The sequence below is a fragment of the Zalophus californianus genome, chromosome X, assembly GCF_009762305.2.
Source record: "Zalophus californianus isolate mZalCal1 chromosome X, mZalCal1.pri.v2, whole genome shotgun sequence".
In the NCBI taxonomy this organism is placed as follows: Eukaryota; Metazoa; Chordata; class Mammalia; order Carnivora; family Otariidae; genus Zalophus; species Zalophus californianus.
This window is the reverse complement of record NC_045612.1, coordinates 128,308,341-128,326,727: the sequence shown is the minus strand read 5'-3', so window position 1 is coordinate 128,326,727 and position 18,387 is coordinate 128,308,341. Positions and strand designations below refer to the sequence as shown.

Here is an 18,387-nt window from a genome sequence, read left to right as displayed (position 1 = left end):
CCCCCCAAAAGATATGTCCATGTCCTAACCCCAGCAACCTCAGGCTGGGAACTCATTCAGAAACAGGGTCTTTGCGAATGTAAGTGAAGGATCTGAGGTGAGCTCATCCTGGACGAGGGTGGCCCTAAATCCAATGACAGGTGTCCTTACAAGACACAGAAGAGGAGACACAGACACAGAGGAGAAGCCACATGAAGATGGAGGCAGAGATGGGAGGGACGCGGCCACGAGCCCAGGGTTGCCTGGAGCCTCAGAAGGTGGAAAAGGCAGGAAGGACCCTCCCCAGGAACCTCAGAAGAGAGCACAGCTCTGCCCCACCTGGATCTCAGCAGCCCTGCCCCACCTGGATCTCAGACTTCTGGTCTCCAGAGCTGGGACAGGATAATTCCCTTGGTTTTAGGCATATGGGTTTTGTTATGGCAGCCCTAAAAGATTAATTATACCCTCTTTGTCTCCCCATGTAAAGGGGACTAGAGACTCTTCATTACATGAAATGAGTAATCGATGCTGGTGATTAGCAAGCATATTGGTTTTGGATGCGTTCCATAGCTGATGGTGTAAGGGAGGGAGGGGAGAGATGCAGGCTATTTTAGGGCTGTGTGCACAGCAGGGACAGAAGGAGCGAGCAGAAAGCCAGCGAGTACCCTTAAGCTTTGTCATCCCCTTAATAGGGCTAATGGGATTTTCTACAGTGATCAGCCTTTGGCTTACCCTGGGCCTCCAGCAAGGAGCTCTGGCAGCACCGAGTGGCTGGCCGCCGCACCACTTGCTAACAGACCCACACTCCCTGCAGCTGGGACAACCAGGGGCTCTCAAGGCCAACTTGGCGTGGGACAAAGATGACTTCCCCCGAGGAACAGGCGTACCATCTGCTGACCGAGTACTCAAATGGGTTCATGGTCTCCCAGGTAGGAGCGTGGGGAAAACATTCCACTGAGCACTCTTGGATGCCGTTGGTGGGAGCTGGGCGAGGGCAATGGGGAGTGACAGCTTAATGGGTACAGAGGGTCCCTTAGGGGTGGGATGTCCTGGAACTATGGGCAGGTGTCCGGGCAAAGGCTGGGACCCTGGGGTGTGGGGCAATGTTTATCAAAAGACAGGGATCGAAATACTGAAAACATTCTGTGATAGGGCAATAGAGGGGCTCGTCCATTAACACACTAAAAAGCACGGTGATGCATTTAAACTAGAGGTGCGTCTGGGGGTCCGTCCGCAATGTAGCACGCATCAATATCTCATCCCTTCCTCTGACTGAGTGCATATTATCCTGGGTGAAAATGGGAGACACAGAGGCCAGGTGGTGTGTGATTCCATTTATATGAAACATTCAGAATATGCAAATCCATAGAAACAGAGTGGTGGTCGCCGGGCACTGGAGGGGGACTGCCAGTGGGGATGGGCTCTCCTTTTGGGGGGATGAGAATGTTCTGGAATCAGACAGAGCTGGTGGTTGCACAACGCAGTGAATGTGCCAAACGCCCCTGAGTTATTTCGTTTACAGTGGTTAATGCCGAATCTCCTGCTACGCGAATTTTAGTTCCATAAAAGAGTAGAGGCAAGTTATAATTAGATTTTATATATATATATTTTGTATAGTCCTTCATTTATTTCTTTTGTTAAATTTTTTTCAAAATTTTTTATTTAAATTCAAGTTAGTTAACATAGAGTGTATTACTAGTTTCAGGGATAGAATTTAATGATTCATCCGTTGCATATCACACTCAGTGCTAATTATATCACGTGACCTCCTTCATGCCCATCCCCCAGTTACCCCATTCCCCACCCACCTCCCCTCCAGCAAACCTCAGTTGTTTCCTAGAGTTAACAGTCGCTTGTGGTTTGTCTCCCTCTCTGACTTCACCTTATTTTATTTTTCCTTCCCTTCCCTTATGTTCATCTGTTTTGTTTCTTAAATTCCACACGTGAGTGAAATCATACAGTATTTGTCTTTTTCTGACTGACTTACTTCACTTAGCATAATACCCTCTAGTTCCATCCACCTCATTGCAAATGGTGGGTATTCGTCCCTTCTGATGGCTAAGTAGTAGTCCATTGTATATATGGACCACATCTTCTTTATCCATTCATCTGTTGAAGGGCATCTCGGCTCCTTCCACAGTTTGGCTATTGTGGACATTGCTGCTATGAACATTGGGGTGCAGGCGCCCCTTTGGATCCCTACATTTGTATTTTTGGGGTAAATGCCCAGTGGTGCAATTGCTGGTTTGTAGGGTAGCTCTATTTTTAATGTCTTGAGGAACCTCCATACTGTTTTCCAGAGTGGCTGCACCAGTTTGCATTAGATTTTATATTTTAAGGCTCCACCGGTGTCAGGGCTGTGGGATGAGGATCTTAGCAGTGGGGGGTGGTCTTTGGTGGGACGCACACATGCTGTGCTGGAAATCTCTGGGGTCCAGGCGCTGAACATGTCTATATGGACAGTTGTGTGGATGCAGAGGGCAGGAGAGCATTCAAACCTCCCCGGCTTTTTGCAGTGAAACTCTTAATTTTGAGAACACACAGCTTCACCAGGTAGTGGCTGAGCATCCACAAGGCGGAGAGATACCCAAGGACGGCAGTCGCTGGGGCGGAGGGTCTGGGGCTGCAAGATTGGGGTGATGTGTGCAGCCAGTCGAGTCCAAACTCGAAGGAAACCATGGTGCCGTGTGGGTGTCGGTTGTATTTCAAGTGCCCTGTGGCAGACATCGCGAGACACAAAGATGTCTTGGCTTCCCTCGGTCACTGACTCGCAGGTATTGTAATACTACGGTGCTTTGCGCTTGATTCATAATCGAAGAGGGTGCTGACTTTGGGTGGAGGTCACTGAATATTGAAGCAGAATGTCTTCCCCAACCGAGCTCACGGATCCCCCCAGATTTGGTCTGTAGACCCCCAAGGGTTAAGAATTCCTATTGTAGAGCCTTTGAGATACGGAAAAGGAGCATCCTTCTACAAAATAATCATCATAATTTGCTGTGTTTCTGTTGCTTGAAGATGTGACTGACTTGTGCTCACAAGATGTTTCCTGGCCAGCTGGGGCTGTTTGCTCCTCGCTCACACTGGTGTTGGACAGGTTATAAATCTTGGGAGGAAAATCCCATTCAGTACACGTGAGGATATGTTACCTAGTTGTCACGAGTTTAATAGAAGAAGATGGAACACAACCTTCACAGAATAAAACTTAATATGACCTTGACAGAATAATACTTAATACGACCTTGATACAATAAAACCTAGTATGACCTTGATAGAAAAAATCTTAATAGGATCTTGATGGAATAAAACATAATACAATCTTGATAGAATTATACTTAATACAACCTTGATAGCATAATACTTAATATGACTTTGATATAATAAAACCTAATATGACCTTGATAGAATAAAACCCAATAGGATCTTGATACAGTAATACTTAATATGACCTTGATAGAATAAAACTTAATATGACCTTGATAGAATGACTTAATAAAATCTAAATACAGTAGGAGTTCACACAACCTTAGTACAAGATGTCATATAGTCATAACAGGAGTTAATGCAACCTTAGCAGTGTAAGAAATAATATACCTTTAACCGAGCAAGAGTTAATACCGTCTTGATAGAATAAGACTTGAAACAGCCCAAGTTAAAGCAGTTTGTGCACCGTTAATAGAAGAAAAGTTCATACAACATTAATAGGACAAGTTAATAAAACCTTCATAGAATAACAAGGAATGGAACCCTCAAAAGAGTTGATCCAATCTTAATAGAATAAGAGTTTGTGTTCCCCTCACAGAACGCAAAAGGAAACAACATTAACAAGACTTAATATGAGCTTAATAGAATTTTATAGATGGAGCGTACAAATAACCTTGATAGAACTTTACTCCAGTGATTCTCAAATGGGGACTTGGCCCCCAGGGGCTACTCAGCAAGGTCTGGGGATATTTTTGGTTGTCATGGCCAGGATAGGGGTGCTCCTGGCTTGAGGTGGGTGCAGACCACGGACGCAGCTCTATACCCTACAGTGCCCAGGACGCCCCACCCCAGAGAGCCAGGCAGCCCCAGATGTCAGCTGTGCTGGGGTCCAGAAACCCTGCTTTCATGGAATAAGAGTTAAGAGGACCCTACTCACAGAATAACAGCAAATGCAGTATCACCCCTCACCACCACGGCCGCGCGCGTGTGTGGTGTAGGGCTTTCCGTGTGCTCAGTGAAAAAGCAAACACCAACCTACTTACTTCCTCAGATAGGATGGGGACGGGTCTTACTTTTATTCACGTTCGTGCACGTATGGGACCAGTGCTGATCACTGTGTGGAGTGAGTGCCGTGGGACACGCACCTGGGCTCCAGGACCATCTGTGCACATGGGATGTGAGTGTGTGTGTGTCCATCCTGGCCACTATCAGTGAGGCCGCCCCAGCCTTGGCACCACCCATCCAAACACTGTGTGCAGGAGGGGGAAAAATGCATTGACTTATCCATGTTTTATACTTTATGCGTTATTTTCAGGTACGACCTGCTAAGTTCGTTAAACAGATAAACGGAAGAAAATACATTTTAAGACACTGACAGTGTAGGGAACACTGACCTCTGAACAGCAACAACAAAACGTAGTATATGTATTTCCTTGTTTGCAAAATTAACACAACCCAATTTAAACATTTTATTTTACATTTTCAAAATTAAATTAAAAATTTTAATGAGTTTAAACATTTGAAAATTTTCATTCTTTAATTTTTTAAAAATTCTTTATTTTTTTGAAAATTTTATTGTTTTTAAATAGACATAACATAAATTTTACTATCTCCACCATTTTTATGTGCACAGCTCAGGGGCATTGAGCACATTCACCCTGTTGGGCAACCACCCCCCTCCATCCATTTCCAGAACTTTCCATCTTCCTAACTTGAAGCTCTGTCCCCATCAAACGCTAACTCCCCGTCCCTGTCCCCAGCCCTGGCGCCACCCTCTACTCTCTGTCTCTGTGGCTGGGACTCCTCTAGGGACCCCGTATACGTGGAATCACACAGGATTCGTCCTTCTGTGTCTGGCTCATGTCACTCAGCACCACGTCCTCAAGGTCACCCATGTCATAGCAGGTGCAGAACATCCTTCCTTTTCAAGGCTGCGTCATATTCCACTGTGTGCGTGGACCATACTCTGCTCGTCCATTTGTCCGTTGGTGCGTGCTTGGTTCTTAAATGTTTTGGGTACTGTAGATAATGCATCAGTGAACATGGGTGTACTAGTATCTCTTCCGGTCTCCACTTTCAGTTCTTTTGGGTCCATATGCAGAATTGGAATTTCTGGTTTCTACGGCCACTCTATGTTCGATTTTTTAAGGAACTGCCATAGCGTCTTCCATAGCAGTGCAGTGTCCCCCGAAAACGCACCCCTGGCTGCCCATGGTGAGTACGGTTCCTAGGACACTCAAAGCTGGCCCCTTGTTTCCGAGGTTCTGTTTGCCGCCTGTGAGCTGGGCGTGTTTGACCTTCTGGCTGAGGCCCCAGAGCCCCTGGGTGCGGCGGCAGTGGCTGCACGGCTGGGCACCAGCTCCTGTGGGACAGAGCTCCTGCTGGACACCTGTGTGTCCCTGAAGCTGCTCCAGGTGCAAACAAGGAGGGGAAAAGGTAAGCATGTAGACATTATGTAAGTGAATGGGCATGGCTGGGTGTCAATAAAACTTGATTTACAAAGACAAGCGGTGGGCCAGGTTTAGTGCCCAGGCTGTACTTAGCTGTCCTCATTCCAGAGAGGTCTCCACATGCTGGTGTGCACATTGGTACCCTCATGAAGTATCCAATGAGCAAGAAAAAATGAGGAAAAACATCACATCGGCGTACTTCTCAATCAAACTAAATTTATCCAGCTAAAGGGTTGCCATTCTTTATATTACATTTTTCTCTTATGGAATATGGTGGTGGTAGGTTTGTTTTTTTTTTTTTTTTATGTCCTTACTTTGCAAAATTCAAAGTTTCAACTCTATGTCACTCATTCTGACCATTTTTAGAATTGTAGATTCATGAAATTGCAAATGTAGAGAGCATTGCTTGAGCCAGAGCACATGAGAACAGGAGTGTTGGCCTGGCTGTGGCAGCCATGGTCAGTGGCCTTTGTGATTGCGGCATGGAGTCATGCACCAGTTGGGGTTCTGGGGTGCAAATACCAGGGATGGGTTAACTTGAGCATGCTATGGGGTTGACGGCTCTCAGGTACCTGGGTGTGGAAATCAAGCAGGTACAAGGGTGCAAGCCATCTGCAACCACCACCAGTCACTCCCTGAGAACAGTCTTTGCACATCACACGTACTGGGGTGGCTGACCCTGAGCTTGGAGGACCCTGACCCAGGAGGACACCTCGGTCAGGAGACATTGGGTGCAGGGGGATGCTACTGGAGGTGGCGTCTGGCACAATTATCAGTTGTCCTTTGGCCCTGGGGCATTTGGTTGGTGCCAACACCCAGCTGGGGACCACCCCATGCAACACAGCGGGGGCTCTGTGGGAAGCAGCGTCCCCAGGAGAGGAGACAGGGAGGTAGGCTCAGGCATGGGACTGGCCATTTGCAGATGCTGCAGGGTGGGGTAGCTCACAGTGGGGCATCTGCCCAGAGAGCACCGGGGCTGTTGTGGGCCTGGGTCTGCACATCCTCCCCAGGGCTTTGTTAAAATGATGACATTCGCCGGGGTTGGCTGCCTACTGCTTGGCTGAGCGTGGCAGAAAGGCAGCCCCTGCTCCATCAACATGATTCCAGTTTTGGAGATTGTTGTATCACCAGTAGAGTGTGTATCCAGATCAGGTGTCATTTTAAAGCCCAGGGATTATAGTATAGGGTTCCCCGTCTGCTCACTTGCCCTTCCCACCTGCTGCACCACACTTTCCAATGGGATTTGCCAAAACAGAATCGAGCAGGTGGGCGCCACCCTGCTCCTCGGGCATGAGGCCCCAGCTGTGGCTGCAGGCCTTTTGATGCCCCTAGGCGAGAATCCGCTTTCAGCCCTGATATTGCCGATGCTGGCATCAGCACATGGCAAGGACTTGGAATCTAACTTAGCCTTTTGTGTTCTCTGTGTTTGTTTTCAGCTTTGTACCAAAACACAGAGCTCTCCAGCACCTACCTGGTCAGGGCCAGTCTCAAGTGCCAGGCCAACATGCTGCGGTACCTGGCCAGGACGACATATCTGTGCTGGGGCCACGTGGCCCAGGCCGTGAGGTGGGCATGGCCTCGATGGTGTGGACTGTGCGCCGGGGCTCCCTGGGGGCTGGTTTCAGGGGGTCTGTGCAGCTGAAGTGCCAGGTTCCTTGCAGAATCAAACACGACCCTGCTAGGTCTGGATAATCCAGAGCAGTTGTGAGAAACCCCCATGGTCCTGGCTGAAGGAATTCACGAAATGCAAATCTGCTCAATTAAGAGTCCTTGTGCTTCAGTGGTCTCCAGGGAAAGGGCCTGGGGCTGAGGAGCAAAGCGGGGAAGATGGCACCCAAGACACTGCCTGAATCATGCTGGTTGCGCGCCCCACAACTGCTCTTGGGCTCTGTGCTGTGGGTGTCTGGGGCTGGATGACTCTCTGAGGTGGGGCGTCCTGGGCTGTGCAGGGTGTGGAGCAGCACCTCTGGTCTCCTCCCACCAGGTGCCAGTACAATCTCCCTCATCGTGATAATAAAAAAATGCCCCCAGACATCGACAAGTGCCTCTTGGAGGCAGAATCACCTGCAGTTGGGAACCAGTGACATAGATGTATGGATACATAGATGGGCAGGTAGACAGGTGGTAGGTAGATAGATACAGGGATGGATGGATGATCATATAGGGATGGCTAGATGGGTGGATGGATGATGGATGGATGGATGGATAGATGATAGATAGAGGGATGGATGAATGATAATATAGGGATGGCTAGATGGGTGGATGGATGGATGGATGGTATGATGGATGGATAGATGATAGATAGAGGGATGGATGAATGATAATATAGGGATGGCTAGATGGGTGGATGGATGCATGGATGGTATGATGGATGGACAGGTGGATGGATAGATGATAGGCAGATATGGGGATGGATGAATGGATAGATATCATGGATGGTTAGATACACAGATAGTATAGGGATGGTTAGATGGGTGGATGGATGGTTGGATGGATGGACTGGTGGATGGATGGATGGATGGATGGATGGATGGATGGATGGATGGATGATTGATTCATATAGGGATGATGGATTATAGATGGTAGATTCATAGATAGATAGATACAAGGATGGATGGATGGTTGAATGGACAGGTGGATGGATGGATAGATGGTTGGATGGATGGACTGGTGGATGGATGGATGGATGGATGGTTGGATGGATGGACTGGTGGATGGATGGATGGATGGATGGATGGATGGATGGATGATTGATACATATAGGGATGATGGATTATAGATGGTAGATTCATAGATAGATAGATACAAGGATGGATGGATGGTTGAATGGACAGGTGGATGGATGGATAGATGGTTGGATGGATGGACTGGTGGATGGATGGATGGATGGATGGTTGGATGGATGGACTGGTGGATGGATGGATGGATGGATGGATGGATGGATGGATGATTGATACATATAGGGATGATGGATTATAGATGGTAGATTCATAGATAGATAGATACAAGGATGGATGGATGGTTGAATGGACAGGTGGATGGATGGATAGATGGTTGGATGGATGGACTGGTGGATGGATGGATGGATGGATGGTTGGATGGATGGACTGGTGGATGGATGGATGGATGGATGGATGGATGGATGGATGATTGATACATATAGGGATGATGGATTATAGATGGTAGATTCATAGATAGATAGATACAAGGATGGATGGATGGTTGAATGGACAGGTGGATGGATGGATAGATGGTTGGATGATGATAGATATAGGGATGGATGATAGATAGATGATAGTTGAATGGATGGACAGCAAGCCAGATGGATGGATGATACATAGATATAGGGATAGATGGATGGATGATAGATAGGTAGGTAGGTAGACAGATTGATAATAGATGGATATTGATGGATAGGTATTGATAGATATTAATAGATAATAGATGAACAGATATTGATAGGTACAGATGGATATTGATAGATATGAATAGACATATATAGATATTGATAAGTAGGTATAGATAGATGTCAGATACTGATAGGTACTGATAATAGCACAGTAAGCCTTCTCCTGCCCCCGGATGCCGACCGATGAGTCCTGTGGACATCAGTGTCCCCTGACCGCACATCATTTTCGAGCTTCCTTCACACTGTCTTTAGAACCCGCTCCTTCCTTGCCCACATGGCAGAGCCAGGCTAGACGTGCAGCCTGCCTCTCTGAACACGTGTGTGTTCCGTCCCAGAAGGGGGTCCGAGCATGTGGTGACTGAGTCCTGTCCCCTGCTTGTTCTGTGTGTGGTGGGAGGTGAGGATGTGTGACCCCACGCGTGCATGCTCCCTGAACGTGGCAGATCCTGGGTGACCGCGTCCTGCCTGTTTGCAGGGACGGCAAGAACCAGTATCAGGAGGCATTTGGGGTTCCCTCTGACGAGCTGTTCACCGCCATCTACAGGTAACGCCGAGCGCCCACGCATGCAGGGTGACGCTTCCTTTCCACACACTCACTGGGCAGAATACGTGGGTCCAAACGGAGCAAAACAGAGGGACGTTGATATTTAAAATAAAAAAAAAAAAAGACAGATTTGTTTGTGTTTGTCAGTGTCCTGAGCAGGCGGGAATCTGTCCTTACCCCCAAGGTGCTCTACGTGAAGCAACAGTGATGTAGAAAAATGAGGAATGGGTTTTGCTTGGGCCAGAGTTACCCAGGTAGTAGGTCAGCTCTATGCACACACATGGGGCTGCTCTTGGCGTGGGGTCTGGTACCACAGTCCCCAGTTGGCGATGCCCCAGTGGCTCATTGCAGGGTTCCTCGCTGGTCGAGGACCGGGAAAGGGGAGAAGGATGTGCATGGGGTGTGGAGTCCTCAGGGCTGGTGCCTGTGCTTTGCCCGGTGCCTCTCCTCCCGTCCTGTGCTTTGCCCGTTTCCAAGACCCCTGCTCCGGCCACAGCTTCTCCCCTGATTTGGGTATCCACACGATCTTGATGAGCGTGGTTTCGCATGCAGATCTGAGGGCGAGCGGCTGCAGGTGATGCGAGGTCTGCAGGACGTCTGGAGCATCAGCGGGAGGCATGTGCTGGCCGCTTTTGACCTGTCCCCGTTCCCGCTCATATGCGACATTGGTGGTGAGTGTCGGCCCCACGCATGGAGCTGTGTCTTAGGGCTAGGGAGGGAAGACAATGGGGATCCCATTTAGGATCGGGGACAAGGCATCCTGTGCGCATCCCACAGTCTGTGGGGTTCCAGCTCCTCCCCGAACATGGCGCACCCTCTGTGGTTCTGACCCCATGCATTAGGGCCGGACCAAGAATCTCTGCTCCTAGGGACGCGGATGCTGCTGGGGCCCGGGCCACGCGGCTGTAGACATTGGCATTGCTCAGCGTGACAAGGGAGGCTTTAGAGGATGGTGGGGTGCAGCCGTCACGGAGCTCCTGGAAAGCAGTTAGCAAAGCCATCGAATCGACCTTCCCACGCTGCCTTCCCGGGGCAGGCAAAGCGTCGTGTGGGGCTGCAGGGGTCCACCGGGTTTTCTGGGCTCTGAGGGTCCTGATACTAACATGGATGAGAAGGATGCCCACATCTTCAGCGTCTCCCGTGGCTGAAGGCTGGGCGTGGCATATCCTAGAGCAGATGCAGGAGTACTGGGTGTTGATCATCCCTGTCCTAAAGGGTGGAAATGTGGGGTTCGGTGGAGGTGGAGGTGGGGCAGCCAAATCTAACCCCTGGTCCCTTTCAAGCGAATGCTCTTGCCCTGACCATCCCATGCTGGTCCCATAGAGGAGGCATGGGGAGCATGAACCCCATTAGATGGGGATTCAGGGGCTCCAGACACCATGTTTGCCTGGGTGCATGTTCTGGGGGTGAAGCCATCCTGATGTGGCCCTCCCGACGTGGGCATGGCTCCATCCTTTGAGCAACACAATGGCTCGCTGGTTTGGGCTGAGCTGCCTGGGATGCAGACAGGCTTCAGGCTGCATCTAGGGGGCCCCCAGTCATTGGTCCCCAGATCTGAGATGCTCAGACCATAGCCAACATCACGGCAATGTCCCCCCACCGTCTTGGGCAGCAGGACGCCATGACTGGGAAACTTGATGTGGTTTATTCAAAAGCGGCCCCTGTGCCTGGCTCTCTGTGTGACTTTGGGCACGTTCCGTGGTCTCTCTGTGCCACAGAATCCTCGGGTAATGGGGCAGTCCCCACATGGGACAGTTGTGGTGCCCAAGTGCGTGTCTGCCTGTGAGTCACACAGAATGGGATCATAGTGGTCAATGGGTTGGTCCAGCCAGGAAGATTCGTAGATTCAGGTGCTCATAGGTGATGATGGAGCCGTGAAGACCTCCATGGGGGGCAGAACCACATCCCCCATGTGGATGCCCCCTGGGGGTCGATGGTGGGCCAAGGCACATGCTGCCCACACATTCCTGTCCGTCTGTCCTGTTCTGTGTCCACTTCCAGGCTGTTCTGGGGCTCTGGCCAAGGAGTGCACCTCTCTGTACCCTGGGTGTCGGGTCACCGTGTTTGACATCCCCGAGGTGGTACAGATGGCCAAGAAGCACTTCTCATTCCTGGAGGAAGCGCGGATCAGCTTCTGTGAAGGTGGGTTGTTTCCATGGGCTCTGCGTGTGCACGGGGAATCATAGATGCATCCCCCGGGGGCTCAGGTCGGACCGAGGATGCACCTCGGGCATGGCTTCCTCCGCCCTGCAGGCAACCACCCTCAACTTAGAATTATTATTGGTGATACTTGGAAAACGGTGTACAGCTGGATAGTTTTCATACACTTAGTTCTTTCTTGAGTATTTGGCTGGATTGAAGAGGTTTCCTCAAAATTTGTGTCCACCCAGAATTTGTGGATGGGGCCTTATTTGGAAACACGGTCTTTGCAGATGTGATGAAGTGAAGGATCGGGGATGAGCTCATCCTGGATCAGGGTGGCCCTAAATCCAATGACAGGTGTCCTTGTAAGAGACAGAGGAGGAGACACACACACAGGGGAGAAGCCACGTGAGGACAGAGGCAGAGACGGGAGGGATGTGGCCACAAGCCCAGGGACGACTGGAGCCCCAGAAGCTGGAAGAGGCAGGGAGGACCCTCCCCTGGAGCCTCTGGAGGGAGCACGGTCCTGCCCCGCCTGGATCTCAGTGGCCCTGCCCCGCCTGGATCTCAGCTGTCCTGCCCCGCCTGGATCTGAGACTTCTGGTCTCCAGAGCTGGGAGGGGATGAATTCTTGTGGTTTAAGCCGCAGCTGGTGTTGCTTTTCTTACTCAGCCCCCAGGACATGCATGCAGGTGTCTAAATCCAAAGCACCAATGGATGACAGTACATGAACTGGGTTAAAGGGAAGCTCAGGACATTTGCTGACTCAGATCAGGGAGACTCGGCATTCTGAGGCTCAGATGCTACCATCATGGCTGGGATCGTGCACCTGTAGGGTTGAATACTGTCTTTATGTAATATTCCCAAACTTTGACCATCAGGGATATTTGAGGGGCCTTAATGTTCATTTTTAAAAACATTGCATTAAAATATTATATATATAATATATATATATATATATAATTTTATAAAAATATAAAATCTTATATTTTAAAATATAAGAAACCTGACCAGGTTTGGGGCCCCTTAAATTTTGCACACATGGAGAGTGCCTGACTCTCCTTACTCCAAACCTGGCCTCCGGGAGTCTTTATCACACGTCTTGGAGAGGATGATCGACTTATTTATGTTCTTCATCTGGAAAATGGGAGAAATACACCGACGTCAGAGGTTGGGGGTTCAGGTGAGAAGAGTGGATTACTTTGTTATTACACAGCTGAGCTGGGCTTTTGATGTCTCTGCCGTTGCTCGTGAAGGGAAAGGTGGTGGAAGCTTCCCGTGTGTTCTTCATCTTGGGGTCTGGATTGTCTCCTTCACCTGCTGCACACAAACAGATGGCCCACCGAATGTGGCCCTCAGGCCAGAGTTTGCCGACCCCTGTCTTCTGTCGCTGACGGAAGAAAATCGGTTTGGAGAACTCCCCCTTTGCTCTGCCCTATCTCATGGGGGCAAATGTCTGTGGGCCCCGGATTTCCTGGGAGCCTCAGAACAGGGCAGAGTGATGGACTGGCCAGTGCAGCCTCCAATGCATACTCTTCCCGAATTCCTGTGAATTTGTAGAGTTGGGACAACATTCGGCTGCTGGTTGACCCAGCACAGCACAGGGCTATCCAAGATTTTTTTCCAAAATTGGTACTTCTTGCAGAAAAAATATTATAAGAGTTGAGTGTTTGACACCATGTATGCATGGAGGGTCCTTCTTGGGCATTTTTTTTTTTCCAAGCAGGAAAACATGCATCAACTATTGATTTACTTCAACTCATCGGACAGGAACTGCTGACCGATTGCTTGGGATCTCCTGAAATCCATGGCTTAGAGAGCCATTTACTTGCAACCTTAGGAAATAAGATAAAAGGAAAATCATTTTTCAGATCTGAAGGACGGAAAGGGACGCCAAACACCATTCCGAATTTTCTTGTCTTCACTGAGACTTCCTTTTGTTCAGGGCTAGGTCTTCCTGTCACAGCTCGGAAGATCTGGGGACGGGTCCACAGAGCTAGGTGACTTTTCCATCCTGGGTGCAGGTGTAGTCACACGGGATTGAGTGGCAGGCTGACCCCAGGGCACCTGCCTGTGTTATAGGGGATTTCTTTAAAGACCCGCTTCCGGAGGCAGATCTGTACATCCTGGCGAGGGTCCTGCATGACTGGACCGATGCGCGGTGCTCACACCTGCTGGCAAGGATCCATCGTGCCTGCAAACCAGGTAGGTCACGGGGCCGTGTGTCCATGTGCGCTTGTGGTACATTCAGGGTGGGATTGTGCTAGGCTCTTCATTTGGAGGCTAGGTACTGAACGCACGTGACAGGTAAGCAGGGTCATGCTCCCAACTGGCTTCCCTTCTGGATAAGTCATTAAAACAAAGCGACAGTAGTCCATTCTGTAACTAATCCCAGATAAGATTGCAGACATGGAAGGCTCCCAGGGTGCACACCTCGCTGGGTCAAACCCCTGTGTACCGTTAGGGCAGGGGGCATTTTGTGCACCTGCTCATCTCACCGTGCAAACTTGGCTGGTGCCCAGGGGGTGTCCTGTGTGCACGCATTCTACACATGAGGATGGAAGGCACCCAGGACAGTGGGAGAGATGGATGGGCTGGGGGCTGGGGCAGCCAGCCTGGAAGGTGGAGTGGGGGTCCTCAGGCTGGCTTGTCCCTTGCTCACGGCCGCCTCTCCCTGTCGCAGGTGGCGGCATCCTGGTGATTGAAAGCCTCCTGGATGCAGATGGGCGGGGCCCTCTGACCACGCAGCTGTACTCGCTGAACATGCTGGTGCAGACGGAGGGCCGGGAGCGGACCCCCGCCCAGTACCTCGCGCTCCTGGCTCCTGCTGGCTTTCAGGACTTCCAGTGTCGGAGAACCGGGGGCATTTACGATGCCATCCTAGCCAGGAGGTAGCTCCCCGTGGGTCTGCAGCGACCGGCCCAACTGAGCACCCTCACAAATGGGGGGTCTCTGTTAGCTTCCTCATTTCTGGGGGGCTGACAAGGGAGTGGGGGGCCTCTGATGACTGTTGTCAACTGCCCATCACTCTGTGGATTTTGTCTTGTTCCGTTTTATTCTAGTCTATTCTTCTTTTCTATTCTATTCCATTCCGTTCTGTTTCATTCTGTTCTATTTTGTTCTCCTCTATTATGTTCTCTTAAAAAAGGTTTTATTTATTTCTTTGACAGAGAGACTGAGCAAGAGCGAGCACAAGCAGGGGGAATGGCGGAGGGAGAAGGAGAAGCAGGCTCTCTGCGGAGCAGGGAGCCCAACGTGGGGCGCAATCCCAGGACCCTGAGGTCATGACCTGAGTCGAAGGCAGATGCTTAACTGAATGAGCCCCCTCATCTACTCCGTTCTACTCCATTCCATTTCTGTTGTATTCTATTTCATTCTATCCCATTTTCCAGCTTTCTGGCAGTATAATTGACAGAATTATATATGTTTGAGCTGTACAACATGATATTTCGATGTACGTGCACATTGTGAACTGATGACCGCAATCGAGCTAATTCACACACCCCACACCTCACATGGTGACTTTTTTGTTGTTGTCGCTGAGAACATTTCAGATCCGCGGTCTTAGCAATGCTCAAGTGTATGATAGTTAATTATAATCACCATCAACGTTATGTCCATAGGACTCATTCCTCTTCTCACTGAAAGTTTGTGCCCTGTGACCCCCATCTCCCTGTTTCTCCCCCCGCCCCTGGCAACCCCCTTTCTGCTCTCTGCTTCTGTGACTTCCACTTTTGTAGGTTTTGTCTTTCTCTTAGATGTGGCAGGTGCATTTCACAGGCTGCGTTTGGGGCAGCACTGACCAGAGTGGACACGGGACCTCTGCACCTTTTGCCCCCTTCACCCATTTCACCCACCCCACGTCCCACGTCTGCAAACCATGACTCTGTTCCCTGCATCGATGAGCTTGGTTCTTTGTCATTTACATTCCACGTAGAAGTGAGATCATACGGTATTTCTCTTTCTCTATCTCACTTGGCACAGTAATGCCAATTTTAATTTTTCTCTTGGTGTGGCATGAAATTTGCCATTTTAACCTTTTTTTTTTTTAGGTGCTCAGTGCAGTGGCATTGAGTGCATTCACATTGCTGTGTCACCATCTTCACCATCCATCTCCAGGACTTTCTCATTTTTAAACTGAAGCTCTGTCCTCATGAAGCATGAACTCCCTATCCCCTCCCTGAGACCCTGGCCCCCACCATCTTATGTTCTGTGTCTATGAACTTGCCTGTTTTAGATTAAATTGCAATATCTTAACAATGGATGTCTCCATGTGTGTGCGTTGTCCCCCCAGATTGTAACTTCTTGAGCAGCAGGTAGGATTTTCTGCCCTGAATTTAGGTGTTGAGTGGCCCAGACAAGGCAATACCCATCCCACAAACTGGAAAGTGCTATGGGATTTAGGGAATTAAGACTGGCAACCCATGACCTCAAGGTGGCTCATTAAAGTGTATGGTGCAGGGAGTCCAGCCAGTCGGCTTAAAGCCGAAATTGTTCCTGGGTGCAGCCATGCCTGGGGAGGTGAGCTGTGGTCACCCTGGTGCCGGGGTCCCCGATCTCAGCATCCGTGGCCAGTCAGCACTCACACACTTGTCTCCGAGACCCGGACGCAACACCTCCTGGTCCAGATCGTTCTTTTAACCGCCACGGGGCTGCAAGGGAACCCGTAGATAACCTTGAAGCTGTCGGAGGTCCCTGCAAGCAGGAAGGGCACAGCGTTGGCAATTTCTATTCCCAGGATTTGCATTCAAGAGTGACCTGACCTTGGGCAGGAGACCTGCCTTGTTGGACCTCCAGCCTTCACATTTAAGAGCGGGACTGGGTAATCTACAAATCCCTGTGTATCTTAGACCTTCTGTGAGTCTGAATGCATTGAAACCAGTGGTTCTCAAGTGGGGGTGATTTTGGTAATGTCTGGAGTCATTCTTGGGCGGTCCAGTGGGGAGGAAGTCCTGCTGGCATGTGGACTGGAGACCAGGGACGCTGCTCATCACCCTGTAGTGCCCAGGATGCCCCAGAGAGTGGTGCAGCCCCAGAGGTCCGCAGTGCCGAGGCTGAGAGGAGCCAGGTTAAAATGTGGCCCCACCGGAGCTTCGCTGATGCTCATGGCTCTAGGAACAAGGTTGGCTTCTAGGGACGTGCAAAAGTCTGCCCGGCCCTGGCTGGCTGAGGGCTCGGGTCAGGCTGATCTCACAGCAGGACGGCTGGAAGCCTGGCCCAGGGAAGGTCCGCTTCTCCTTCTGGGGATACGGGGACGAGCAGGGGTTGCAAGGACCTTCCTCAGATGGTGCCAACCAGCTCCTGGTTTGCAGAGTGTGTGCTTGCCGGCGTTGGTCCGGCCTCCGTGGGGCCAGGTGGACTCGCCAGAAGCCACCCTCTAGGACGCCAGCAGGCACCTGCTTTGGCTTCTTCCCCATTGTTTCTCAGGACAGCCTGCAGGGGAGGAGATGTGTGTAGCCTCCTCCTGCTGCCACGGCGACCGTGGACCGCTCGGGATGGGGATGCCCGTCTGGCAGCAGGTGGCGCCGTGGGGCAGCTGATGGAACAGGCTCCAGCATCCAGCAAAGGCACCAAATCCTGGAGACAGCGGGGTGACCCCCCCCCCAAGAGAAGCAGCCTTTATTCCTTTAAACGTCCAGTGTCACGAAAACCAGAACAATGTCCAAGAGTACATTTTCATCATTTTTTGTTGTAAAAGACAAATGCCAATTAATACAAATCCTAATACGAGTCAGTCTTGTACACTGAGAGCAAGGGACGTCTTGCTTCCTGATGTAAATAAGGGACAGCACCCTCCCACCTTCCTTTTCTTAGAGCATTTGCTTCTAGAGAGTTCTTTCTCCGTCTTCTGCAAATGTGCACATTTTCAAGAAGCCTGGGGCTGGTCTCAGGGCTCTGGGACCTGGGAGCATCTCTGGAAAGTGGTTGAGGAACAAAACACCTTTCTCCCAGTTTGCTGGTTGGGGGCGGGGGATGAGCCATGGTGACAGGCGTCCTGCTCACTCTCCCACAGGATCTTCAAACGAGGGGGCAACAGAGGCACAAGCAGAACATTTCCGTTAATTCACGTCAATTAGCAGGATGTTGCAGTCCGTGATTTTTTTAGCAGAGCGTCTCGTGAGGAATCCCTTCCAGGACAGGTGCGCGTGCAAAGTGGGGAACGTTGCTTCCTGCCTCCCCGCTCTGTCCCACCGCAGACGCTGCTCTGGGGTCAGATCCCATGAGTTTCCTGCGTTGTGTGCATGCTCTGAGCTCGGTCTCCTTCCTGGCTGCCTGGCAGACTTGACAAATGAGTCTGGATAGGATGAGCACCCCCTGGACCGGATCTGGGTTTCAAAGACCCATCGTGGGGGAACGACACCAGACCAAAAGGTTCTCATCGCGTTTCTCATTGAACAAACGTGTTCGCGAGCAGCGTCCATGATGCTGGGATGGTGGTGGGCTGGGGGGCGTTGCAGACAATGGAGCAAGGCACACAGCCAATGTCACATCAGGGCAGGGGGCTGGTCAGCCACACCGAAGCCCCGTCTTTCTTCCTTCTCTTGCAAACTTGGTGCTTCCCCGGTTTGTGGAAAACAATCAGGTGCTTGGAGACATTTTAAAAGCGCATAAAAACCAGTGCAAAACAAAAACAAAACAACCCCAAACCAGTGACCCACGCT

At 50.4% G+C, this 18,387-nt stretch overlaps 1 protein-coding gene across 2 annotated transcripts; it reads left to right on the top strand.

The window, feature by feature from the left end:
• Window positions 1-839: 839 nt before the first annotated feature.
• ASMT (acetylserotonin O-methyltransferase) lies at window positions 840-14,620 on the top strand. Of its 2 annotated transcripts, XM_027609158.1 has the most exons (8): window positions 840-908; window positions 5,442-5,616; window positions 7,067-7,196; window positions 9,515-9,583; window positions 10,136-10,254; window positions 11,585-11,725; window positions 13,808-13,930; window positions 14,409-14,620. In XM_027609158.1, exons 1-8 carry the CDS (start codon window positions 840-842, stop codon window positions 14,618-14,620), a joined length of 1,038 nt encoding a protein of 345 aa, XP_027464959.1. The 2 variants fall into 2 exon arrangements, with proteins under 2 accessions (XP_027464959.1, XP_027464960.1); XM_027609159.1 differs by lacking the exon at window positions 11,585-11,725.
• Window positions 14,621-18,387: the final 3,767 nt, after the last annotated feature.

Excerpts from the sequence above, each read along its gene's own strand:
- ASMT (XM_027609158.1), top strand. The coding sequence starts at position 840 with ATGACTTCCCCCGAGGAACAGGCGTACCATCTGCTGACCGAGTACTCA. Across the intron at positions 909-5,441 it reads ATGGGTTCATGGTCTCCCAG|GTTCTGTTTGCCGCCTGTGA; the intron begins GTAGGAGCGTGG and ends CTTGTTTCCGAG. Across the intron at positions 10,255-11,584 it reads GCTCATATGCGACATTGGTG|GCTGTTCTGGGGCTCTGGCC; the intron begins GTGAGTGTCGGC and ends GTCCACTTCCAG.